General features: G+C 35.3%; 1 protein-coding gene across 1 annotated transcript; it reads left to right on the plus strand.

Moving 5' to 3' along the window:
• The first annotated feature begins 10,328 nt into the window (after positions 1 to 10,328).
• On the plus strand, positions 10,329 to 12,117 carry LOC127800572 (transcription factor MUTE). The gene is made up of 3 exons (XM_052335271.1): positions 10,329 to 10,535; positions 11,052 to 11,444; positions 11,906 to 12,117. Exons 1-3 carry the CDS (start codon positions 10,440 to 10,442, stop codon positions 11,996 to 11,998), a joined length of 582 nt encoding a protein of 193 aa, XP_052191231.1. The 5' UTR covers positions 10,329 to 10,439; the 3' UTR covers positions 11,999 to 12,117.
• The last annotated feature ends 88 nt before the right edge of the window (positions 12,118 to 12,205 follow it).

The raw sequence follows: 12,205 nt of genomic DNA on the forward strand, positions 1-12,205 counted from the left end.
GGAAGAAAGCTTGAAGCACGGAGGAAGGGAGGAAGGGAGAGAGACAGAGAAGAGAGAAGAGATGTTTGTTATGTGTGGTGCGGTGGGTCGCCGCCGATGACTGACATTGACTGATATAAAGAGCGAGCGGATAAGCACTGGGAGGGACCGCATATCCTTTCACACTCTGTTTTGGCACTCCTATCTACGATTTGGAATTTATGAACAATATAAGTTCGATTTTGCCCGTGAGTCACCCACCATCTCTCTCGGTCCGAAAGGTGAAATCGTTCATTTTAGGCGTTCCTTACACCCAATTTGAGAAGACATGGAAGAGGTTAATCATGGTGATCCAGTCGGACGCAATGGCTAGACCCAAACTCACCGCGCACAAAGAATCTCCCCTCACTTTGAAGAGAGGTACTCTCACACTGCCACTTGTGAGACTCGATCTTCGATCCTCGATCTTGGTCTAAAATTTATCATGAAAGGCACTTTGTGCCCCCCTCATATCTAAAGTGGTCGAATAAGTGTAATATCTCACTGTTTGTTTAATGAGTTACGGTCTGTATAAGAGTCAAAAGTTTAATTTATGATTTATTTTTATTGACTTAATAAAAATTACAAATATTGAGAATTGCACAAAAAAATCATTCCAAAAGTGTGATTTTATTCACTCGACTCAAATGATCATTTTGCATCTCTTTTGCTATTCACTCCATTTCGTTATTCTCTCACTTTTTTCTCGCTATTGACTCATCGATCATAGTCTTGTCACTACCTCACCTCGTTAACCCCGCCTCATCTCGTCATTGTATCGTCTACTGTATCTACCATGTTTCTCTCTCATCTCTTTCCTTTTTCTAGCTGTCACCCATGACATTGTCGCATCACCTTATCTACACACTTTGTTTCTTTGTTCTCTCTCATTTTTCATGCCATTGATTCTTTGTATCGCCGCGTCGCCTCACTCTTTTTACCCATCCAATTTATCTCTCATTTCTCTCGTCGTTGACTTTTTGCCAGACCTTACTGCTATACAGCAATGAGGCAAGATGATGATACAATGATTGGCAGCGATTGATAGATGGTAGAAGAAAAAAAAATAAAGATAGATAAAGAGGGAGACTAAAATGAAGTTTTTACTTCCCAGAAAACAAAATCGCACTGGTCTGTGCATCTGCTACTCTTTCCTGATTTTTCTTATAAAATTGTATCACATCACCCAACCCAATCAAGATTTAAGGAATAATAACTTTTACAAAAGTGGAGGAATAATATTGTCCAACACATATCCAGCGCATATAACTTTCATAATCACTCACTCTGATCGTGATTTGTGAAAATCCATTAAAGGACAATTTAGTCCTTTTACAGACGGAGACGGTTTTATTATTATTATTATATTTAGTCTTATTGGGAATTATAATTGATATATATTTTAAATATCAAAAAATCAATTACTCCAATAATATTTCCGTGTGGCCCAGGCCCGCCAGATCCAGCGCATTTTCGACAGCGGGTTAGCGTTACATAATGGCCGAGTGGATAGCCCCGCGACCACATATATTATATATTTATATTTATATGTACGTTAAATGAATTTATGATGCACATTATATCAGATGTTTTATGTTTATTACTTATTCTTAAGGTAAAGTAGTTGGCCGGCCGGGGGACTTAGTATTATTATTATAGAATAATAATAATTGACCAAGACCTGTAAATAATAATTGAATACTTGTGGCTGCTTATCCTTTTGATTAGATCTGTGCTACTCTCTTCTGTCTTTTTTTTATATTAAATCTGCAATTTGCAGCCACAACACAATTATGTATTATTATTTTTATGGCAGAATTTTGGTGAATTACTCACCTTTGATATTACTAGGAAGAAAAATACCTTGATATGTATTATGTAATACTATTATTAAGTTATGAGATGCTTCTCTCTGTGTTTATTGATAAATTAATTCAGCTTTCAGGCATTCAAGAGATTCTTTCCTCTCAAAGCTCACATTTTTGGAACATCTTTTGTAAATATATACTAGGAAATCAGATTAATTCAGGTTTGAAATATATATATATATATATATATGATTCTTATGAGCTTCTAGGTGGTATGAAATAATCAGCATATTGAATGAATGATGGGGTCCCCATTTTTAAATTAGTGAAATGTAGTGATTACTTTGAAGATCTGCTATGCAACACGAGATACAAGTTGTTTCCATACATTTATAATCTCTCTCAACTTAACGCAACTAAACATCCTTTTTTCATGTCAATGATGCTAAAACATGATCTTAGTGGACCGTTCAAGCCCAATTGGCCCGGCCCAATAGAAGCTCAAGACTCTTATTGGCCTCCTAGCCCAATCTCGACATCCTTTCTACGTACCAATAGTGATCATCATCACTTTTATATTTGCAACACTTCTATGCCCACTCCAGATTTCATCCTCATTAATGGCAGATCCCATCTGCATTTAATAAAGGTCCTGTCGACACCATGTCATCGTCAAGAAGCCCTATCAACGTCGGATATTCAGTCCCATTACCATGCAATGCCCGATGCAAACATGCATGCAGGAGAAACTCTTTTCATTCTATATATAAACCAACTCTATCAAGAGGTTAGGTATGTTCATTTCTACCCTATCGATACTCTGTCATTTTTATCTCTTATTTACTTGAGTGTCGGAATGCTTGTAGATACCAGTCACCTCCCAGAGTCCATTCCCTATCGTTACAAGCTCGCGTCCGACCACCCTCGTTTTGGGCAGGAAGGAACACTTGACATATGCCATTTCTTTTACTCATATAGGTTGAGTCTTAAACTATGATGGCCGACAATTGAATTGTGTTGTTTTTCATTAAGCTTCTATATCTCTTTTGTTTTTTTCGACAAGCTAATATTTATCTGCATTCGAACTAAAATTCATTATTGATATTATATATGCATACTTCTGTGTGTCCTGTGCACATCTCTAGACGTTTATGGACTTCTGTACTTTTAGGATCACTATTTCATTGTAATGCATTTCAAGCATTCTTTCTCAAGTTAGGATGCCTTTCTCAGCAAAGTCAAATGCTCCTTTGCCAATACTTCATCCTTCTTGTGCTGCTTAATCTTGGTTTGAGGTTTGCAGGAGCTCTAACTATATTCTCAAAAGTAAATTCTTTTAAACGGGTCAGTGCTTGTATACAAAATCATTGATGTGGTAGGAAACATCTGCTTTTCGGTTCAGTCTGTGGGGGATAGTGTGTGTTTGTGTCCTGACATCTTCTCAACAACTATAATCTTTTAAGCATATGGAAAATCTAAGGGCATGTTCTCTTTCTCGTTTTTGAGCCATTTTCTGTTTTCAGTTTTTGAAAACACTGAAAATGTGTTTTCTTTATTATTTTCCAAAACGCATTTTCGAAAACAACTAATTTTTTTTTGTTAAGGAAACCCAAAACAACATTGTTTTGGGCATTTTCAGTGAAAATACACTGAAAATACAAAACAAATGCAAAACGCGAAAAACAACGCCCCCTCGCCCCCCCCCCCCCCCACACACGCACAGACCCACTCCCCCCTCTCTCTCTCCCTCTATCTTCTCTCAATTCTCCTTTCCTCTTTTGGCCATCGACAGCCATTGCCACCGCCGTCGACCTTCAACTCCATCGCCACCGCGACTAATGCCCCCCAACGCCACCGCGACCAGTACCGCAACCACTGTCATCGACCTAGCCCCCCACAACCACCGCCACCGCGACCAGTACCCCCCACTGCCACCGCCACTGCGACTAGCGCCCTCCACCACCATCGCGAATAGCGCCCCCCCCCACAGAAAACCCTAGATGAAGAAGATGGTTGCGACTCCCTGATTTGATTTTTTTGTGTTATTTAATTTTATTTATTTATTAAACTGAATATGTGATATGTTTTGTTTGTATTAATTTTTTAAAATGATATTTCTAAGGTTGTTGATTTTTTTATTTTATTTTATTTGAATTTTATTTTATAATTTAAAGTATTTGAATTAAATTTATAATTTATTAATAAATATTTATTATTTATTTTAAATTAAATTTATGAAATAAAATAAAATATCATAATAAAAAAAAAATCCATTTTTAAAATTTCAAAGCAAACGCGTTTTCTAGTTTTATGTTTTGAGAAATAATTTTTTAGAATGACAAAAAAAACGCATTTTCAAAAATTTCAAAAACAGACACTCAAAATACAAAACTCAAAATACAAAATTAAAACACAGAGAATACCACCTAACTAATTAGTTGACAAGTTATGTTTGTATTTGATGGCTAATTAAATTAGTTGACTATTTGAGGAAGCCCTTCACATGGGGTAGAATAGCATCTAGACAAATTAGGCTGTCTGGACCTTCCTATGTAATTTCTATTCAAGCTTAACAATGAAGATTCAACTCAACGACATGCTGGCTTAGGGCAGTTTTAGTTTTATATGTTTGTCTTGATTCTGCCTTTTTTTTTTTTCTATTCCTCCTAGAATGCATGCTGAGGTTTCAATGTTCCAAACATAATTTCTGAAAATAAATATTTCATGAAGTTATTTGATGTTTGAATCTACATTGAACTTTTAGGGCTTTTAGGGCCAAAGTTCTTAATAATATGTCTTCGTTGATGTAGTTGCGGACAAGGAAGACACAAACATAGTACAGTATTTTGAGGAGTGTTTCAATATCATCGATGGAGCTAAAAGAATGGATGGTGGCAATGCCGCTTGGCCAGGCCGGCCAGGCCTGTATCCCGCTTGGTCCACGAAGGAGACGGGCCAGGCTGGGCCGAGAAAATGGAAACTTGAACCCGGCACGACCCTGTGACCCTTAATAAATGGGCCAAAGTGGGCCGGGCCGAGCCATGGTCCTGCTAAGCAAGGCCGGCCCGTGAGGCATTTATTTTTAATTTTTAAAATATGTTTATTAATATTTGCTTATAATTTTGATGTTTGTAAAATTATGATGTTTACAGTAAATATTATGTTTACAAAAATTATACTAAAATTATATTTACAAACATAATAAACATTATATTTACAAACATAATTATATTTACAAACATTACAATAAAATTATGTTTATAAAAAACATAATTTTTAATTATTATATTTATAATTATTAAATACAAACATAATTTTTTAAATATTTTTTATTTTTTTGGTGGGCCGGTTTGGACCATTTTAGCGGGCCAGTTGGTGGGCCGGCCCACGGGCCATTTTGGTGGATCGGGGCGGGTCGCGGGACACATATTGCTGGCCCTCATTTTGCTAGGTGGGCCGACCCGGCCCATTTCCCATCTCTAGGTGACATACTGGTCCATTGTTTAATTGGGAAGTCCAGAAGGTGATTTTTAATTCCTAGCCCATTTTCCTTTCCTCTTAGTTCTCAGGGCTCAAGTTCTTGTGCCTAATGAAGACGTCGTAGGATGTTTCTACCCTGCATTTCTTGGTACCCAAATGTTAAATCTGCCTTCAAATTATGGATAAATGGCTAGAGGTAGTGTAGATTGGAAATGAACGCTTAAAAACATTAATAAATTTCTAATTTATGTTGATCTTCTCAAGACCATCGATGAAATCACAACAAAAAAAAAGAAGTAATAAAATGTAGAAAGAACACAAATTCTGTAAAGAGATAGTGTAATACATTTAAGTAGGTCCTCTATAAATGTATTGGAACTTATGATATCACAAACTTTTCCGTATTTTCTTTCATGATCAGTGCCCATTCATCTGTCCCCTCATAGTCCATAGATGCAGTGAAAGACCAGGGGATAGGGAAAAAAGTTGAGTAATTATAGTACCAATCATTACTGATTAAGTGAGTGGTTCTTTGCTTTTTTGACTTTCAATAACTATGCCAAATATAGGCCTGGGCAAATTTTCGTAACGCTTGTTTGTTCTTCCTTGCAGTGTGACTATATATAGTTGTTGCTTATCTAATGAAAAAACACAATTGGAGTGTTTCTGAAGCCCTGCAACTAGTAAGAAGTAAACGGCCAATAGCAGCCCCTAACAGTGGTTTTATGTCCCAGCTAATGGACTTTCAGAAATCTATTGGTATATAGTTCTGTGGAGACATGGCTGTTCCAAAATCAAGCAAAGACATTTCAGTACTTTGTTCTTGACTATATGGTTAATTTTTGTCATCCTACTTCTCTATTCATAATTTTGCCCTGGAATATAAGTACCTTTGATGAGTGACCTTATATTCTATCTTTTTTTTTTTTTTTTTCTTTTTCTGTTGCAAAATCCTTTTGAGTATTGCACCACAGGCCCAAAAACTGATGCCTTTTGTCATTTGAAATATTTACCTCTTTTGCATGATACCGATCCTTGTTTGTTGTATCTCTTTACATGCAGAGAAGTGAAAAGATTATTTGATTACACTTTTTGGATTACAATTTTTCGTAGCAGCAGATTTATGGAGTTTTGAATTTCTATTAGGTACCCTTTGGATGTTGAGAGATGATCTCTCTCTTTCTCAAAACATTGTTTATAAAGAAGACATATTTTGGTTGTGTATGGCGTAGGTATCATTGGACTTGGGTTAGATAAAAGAACACATGTTAACACCTTTAACACCTTATTATTACTTGGAAGAGGGACATGAGAGGCTATGATTCATTAATTCTAAAAATAATTGAGTAATTTCACCGTTTTTGGTGTTCATTTGCGAAAATTTTTCAATGAAGGCGAAATTTATTAAAGAAAATATAAAAAATAATATAATAATATAAATATACTGAAAGTTAACATAATTTATTTAATATCTCGTAATAGTTCTTTGCGAAGATTTAAAATTAGATTATCAGAATTTATAATTTTCATTTACTAATTAATTTTTTTATAACTAAAGTAGTTGGATTTAGATAAAAACACACTCCAACATAAGTGATGGTCTGTTAAAAATTTTAAGCCAGTGTTGGCCTCAATGAGTGGCTGGCCAAGGCCCTTACTAGGCCTACATTGGCTCCACTCTTGTTTGTTCGTGACCTCAAAACCATATTGATGTGGTGAAACAAATAGAAAAAATTGATTTAGAGTTAAAATAATTCAAATCAGTTAGGAAAACAAACTGGAGTTGAAGTTGATACAATCTCCAGCTCTTTAAAAAATACTAGATTTTAATAACACATAAGTAGTAATTTTGATTGATGAAAAAGTAATTGAAACTACAATAATACAAGCTTATATAGGCTGCTAGCGATAGAAAAAATACAGTCTGTCATAGTATTGTAACACAAGAAAATAAAGTTGTTACAACTAAACAGCTATCTTTAACAAAAAGGTAGACAGCTATATATAAATTGATAAAGTTGGGTGCCCTTTTTAGACAAATGTTTAGGCACTTGTAATTGGAATTTTTTTTTACAAAACACACCTAAAATCACAAATGAAATATAATTGGTTATATAACTGTAGTAGTAGCAACTTGTGGAAAAACTGAAAATGTGACTAAAAAGAACGAAAATGTGAGCTGGATTAGTGCTCTCCTACATCACATATCCTATTTAATTAGATAAGTGGGAGGAGAGTTACATGCATCCTAGCTAGGATATTGCATATTTAATTCAGAGCAACAAACCCATTGCTGCTGAGATTAAGGTGGAGCAACAAGTCATTCTGGTAATATAAGATCGAAGAAATCAGGGTAGGAGGACCTTTAGGAAACGTTTTGACAACAAGAGAGGATTTTTTTTTTTTTTCCCTATTGCCCGCCGCCCCCTCCTGAAAGAGGTAATTGCTGCTATTTTTCTTCCATTTGTTGCTTCATATATAAATTCTAAGTTTACATGATCCTGTTCTCCATGCCTATGTTTCGTAACTTGTGCATGTTTCCACATAGTTTTTCCCCAAACTTTACCATTGCTTTGCAGGCCGATCAGATTCTGGGTAATCTTTTCCAGTTGAAGTGTTCCTCGATCTGTTTGTTCGTGGAACTGAATCAGCCTTTGTGATTGGAATGCAGGAAAAGATAGAGCGGGGAAAGGAGCTCATGAGTCATCAGGTTTAAGTCTATTCACTGAATCTGCATTGAATTTGATGATGATGATGATGATGATGATGCCAGTTGAAGCAAGTTTAGCATGTTGATATGAAGTCTGCAAAAACTAGTTAGTTGATAAAAATTGTAGTCTTATGAGATATATATGTAGTGGTTTTGAATCAGCCTCCTCTCCTGCTTCTTTTTGGTGCAACTGAGATCTGTGCATGTATATGTATGCATGCATGTATGTATGTACATGCATCTTCCATGTGGGGTGGATGGCAAAATTAAGAACTTTGTTCTCTGGGAACTAGAAAACTGTGTAAATGCATCGGGGGTAGTAGAAATCTACTTTGTTCTCAACATTTATGGAGCACTAAAATTCATGTTTGGTAACATTTATAATAGAGAAAACCCACCAGAGAGTAAATCACCGAAGCCTAAAAATTTGGCTAGAATCAAGCCAATATTACAAGAAATAAAATAAAAAAAAAAAATCGCTAGTAACGGGCGCCCAAACAAAACCTACATGCAAAAGGGCCAACCAAAACCCAACCCAGCCCAAATACAAAGATATCAACCTCAGCTGAGGCCCATCAAAAGATTGTTACCTAACTTTTTTGTCTCTCTAACTTTTACATAAACAAATCTAACTGTTCTCTCTCTTCTTAAATTTATTTTTTTTAGATTTTAATATATTATTTATTTTTTTTGTAATTATAATAATATATTTAGATAAAGGGACAAATTGATCTTTTAACAATTAAATTTACAATAATACCTCATTCACAATTTCCCCTATAAAATATGGGATTTATATAACTTTAATTATATCTTTTTTACCAAAGGCAGAGTAATATTATTTAATTTTATTACTATTTTTATCCAATTATTAATTTTATCTTATTACTATTTAATTTGGATATATATCAAACAAACCATAATGAAATAGTATGGTGAATATATATATATATATATATACATTATATATAGTTAAAGAAAGTAATAGAATGGTGTTGTGGGCTCCAACAAATTTCATTAGACAAGACAAGACGAACAAATAGTAACTTTGCAGAGCTTGGAACAATAATTATTAATACGTACACCAATCAATTAATGAATATAAACCGCAACATTAATGATCATCTTGCGGCTAACAACAATATATAAATTTTCATAACCGTACTACATACATTCGGACTTACACATAATCTTACACACATACATAAAATGATTAAAAAATCTCATTCATTTGACATCTCCTATCTGCTCTCTCTCCTAATTTGTCCTCGACTATGAGGCCCGATTGAGATTCATCAGCGATAAAATTCGATCAGACTTTATCTCCGATCAAGATGAAGTTGGATTGATGAAGCTCAATCGACGTGAGCCCACAGCGACTAGGCAACAAGGATGCATCAGCAAGGCAACAACGACAATGAGGGCAAGATGCTCGAGCCGACAACGACAACGAGACTGTATAAGTGAGGTATGTGAGGTAGCGATTGCTAGAGACGACAATGGGAAGATGAGAGCCGATCAAGTGCAAGGGTAGTGAATTTTCAATTGGGTGAAGGATATTTTTGTCATTTGAATTGTCATTTTATACAAGTATCATTTTCCAAATTTTCATTTTCTGGTATGATTTTTTTTTAATTAATTTTCCTGACAAATTAAGTTTCGGCTAATCAGCAGCTATATATGTACGTAGCTCAGTTGCAGGAGACCACAACCCAGACTTCACCTCTTAAATACCCAACATGGAGACTTGTGAACCATATACTAGCTACCAACCTGCTGCAATATAATTTTGCCAACTTATAATATATAACTAATTAAGCAAAAATCTCTTATTGCGTCATAAAATTATTGCAAAATCGATCATCAACCAAGAAACGAGGCTCATCAATGGCGAGTTTTCAGTGACAAAACCCGACGATTCGAGCGATGAAAGAGCCGAGCATGGCATGCATGATGGAGGAGGAGGAGCAGGTATGCATATATATATATATGGTATGGTGTGTGTGTGTGTGTAATCTTCTCTTCTTTTATCTCACGCTGGGAATGTAATTGTCCCAAGATAATAAGCGTGAGAAGTAATATCACATACGAGAGAGAGAGAGAGAGAGAGAGTGAAAAAAAACAAAAAGAGAATAGAAAGCCTCACGGGAGTGAAACATATTGCATTTAATAAGAAGGGTATATGTATTTAGAGATATACAGCTACCTGGGAGTACTTTCACTGCCAGGGCTGCATGTATATATGCCTATAAATAGGGCAAGAGATCGACAGTAGCTAGCTAGCTATATGGCATATATGTATATATGCACGTACGTGAAACAAAAAAGAAAAGAAAAGGGAAAGAAATAAACTAGGGTTAAGGACAGTGCGAGAGCATACCAAGAGAGAGATTGTTTTAGTTTTAATTTCCAGAGCAAAGATCATGTCTCACATAGCTGTGGAGAGAAACAGGAGAAGGCAGATGAATGAACATCTCAAGGTTTTGAGGTCCTTGACTCCATGTTTCTACATCAAGAGGGTACTCTCTCTCTCTCTCTCTCTTTCTCTCTCTCTCTCTCTCTCTCTCTCTCTCCAACACACACACGAGAGACCACCCTTTATATATACAAATCAAGATCAATACTTGTGTTCTTAATTAATTACCATTTTTTTTTATGTATAAGTGGCATCATAATATATAAGGATGAACTGCGCATATTTTTATAAAAATAATGCTACATAAATAGGATCTTTTTTACAGAATTTAATTTCATGCTGAGAGACCCTTATAGTGACTTGATCATAATTTCAAAGAATATCACTGACATATTGTTATTCTATTTAGGTTTTATGTATAATTTGTTTTTACATATGTATAGAGAATTATATCCTATGATTATTTATCTATGATCCTTCAATGTTTTAAACTAACAAACTCACAATTTTGAACTAACAGCTAGGGGTTTAATTTACAAACTTGTTTGTATCTCAAATTAATTATTAATATAACTTGAATTTGATTTCTATATATGTATATATGTATGATCATGTGAAGGGAGATCAAGCCTCTGTAATAGGGGGAGTGATTGAATTCATCAAGGAATTGCACCAAGTTCTCCACACTTTGGAGTCCAAAAAACGAAGGAAGACTCTAAACCCTAGTCCAGGTCCCAGCCCCAGATCACTGCAGCTCACTCCCCAGCAGCCTGACAGCCCTTTCCGGTTGACTGAAAATAATCTCAAGGAACTTGCAGCATGCTGCAACTCTCCGGTTGCGAACGTAGAGGCGAAGATCTCTGGCTCCAACGTCATCTTGAAAACGATTTCTCGGAGAATCCCAGGTCAAGTTACCAGGATCATCAGTGTTCTAGAGAAACTTTCCTTTGAGATTCTTCATTTGAGCATCAGTAGCATGGAAGACACTGTTCTTTACTCCTTTGTCATCAAGGTACGTATAAATATATACACATATGCACACATATATATTTCATATATATAGCTTATTTAGCATTAGTATATATGTATAGCTGGTGCATTGAATGGATGACTCTTCTTCTTCTTCTTCTTCTTCCATCTTCTACTGCAGGCAAGACTAAACATGCATATTATATATGTATGTTGACACAATCAGATGAAGCCTGTCTGATATCTATGAACTTGAGACAGATGCTATATCCATTTTGGAACCGGAAGATGAAATGATGCTCGAGGCTAACTTCATAACAAAATCATTTTCTCTGATTTTGAAACGAGATAATATCTATAATATATATATTATACATATTATACAGATGCTATAATATAAGAAGACATGTACATAGTATGTTGGAAATAAATCTCTGATGATTATCCATTTCTGTGCTTCTTTCTTTCTAATTATTATTTGTGATTAATTCTCTGTTGTTGCAGATTGGGCTGGAGTGTCAGCTAAGTGTGGAGGAACTAGCAACTGAAGTTCAGAAAAGCTTCTGCTCCGATGCAGTTTATGTCAACGAGATATAGAAGAAGCTGATTATCACATAGTCTACATTAGAATTAAATTAACTATAGCTCTGAGTTTTGTCACATATATTTCGGTAATTACCCATGCCGACACGCTTGTGCTTCTTAATTTCCCAAGAAACCACTCCAATCAATCAATCAAATCAAATTACCTATATATCCTGATGATGATGATGATGATGAAAGGAAAACAAAAGATACATTAAT

Source organism: Diospyros lotus, chromosome 4, assembly GCF_014633365.1.
Source record: "Diospyros lotus cultivar Yz01 chromosome 4, ASM1463336v1, whole genome shotgun sequence".
Classification (NCBI taxonomy): Eukaryota; Viridiplantae; Streptophyta; class Magnoliopsida; order Ericales; family Ebenaceae; genus Diospyros; species Diospyros lotus.

Bases quoted from the DNA above. Each gene is read 5' to 3' on its own strand.
- LOC127800572 (XM_052335271.1), top strand. From the start codon at position 10,440: ATGTCTCACATAGCTGTGGAGAGAAACAGGAGAAGGCAGATGAATGAA. The intron at 10,536-11,051 runs GTACTCTCTCTC...GATCATGTGAAG, and splicing joins CATGTTTCTACATCAAGAGG to GGAGATCAAGCCTCTGTAAT. The intron at 11,445-11,905 runs GTACGTATAAAT...CTGTTGTTGCAG, and splicing joins TTTACTCCTTTGTCATCAAG to ATTGGGCTGGAGTGTCAGCT.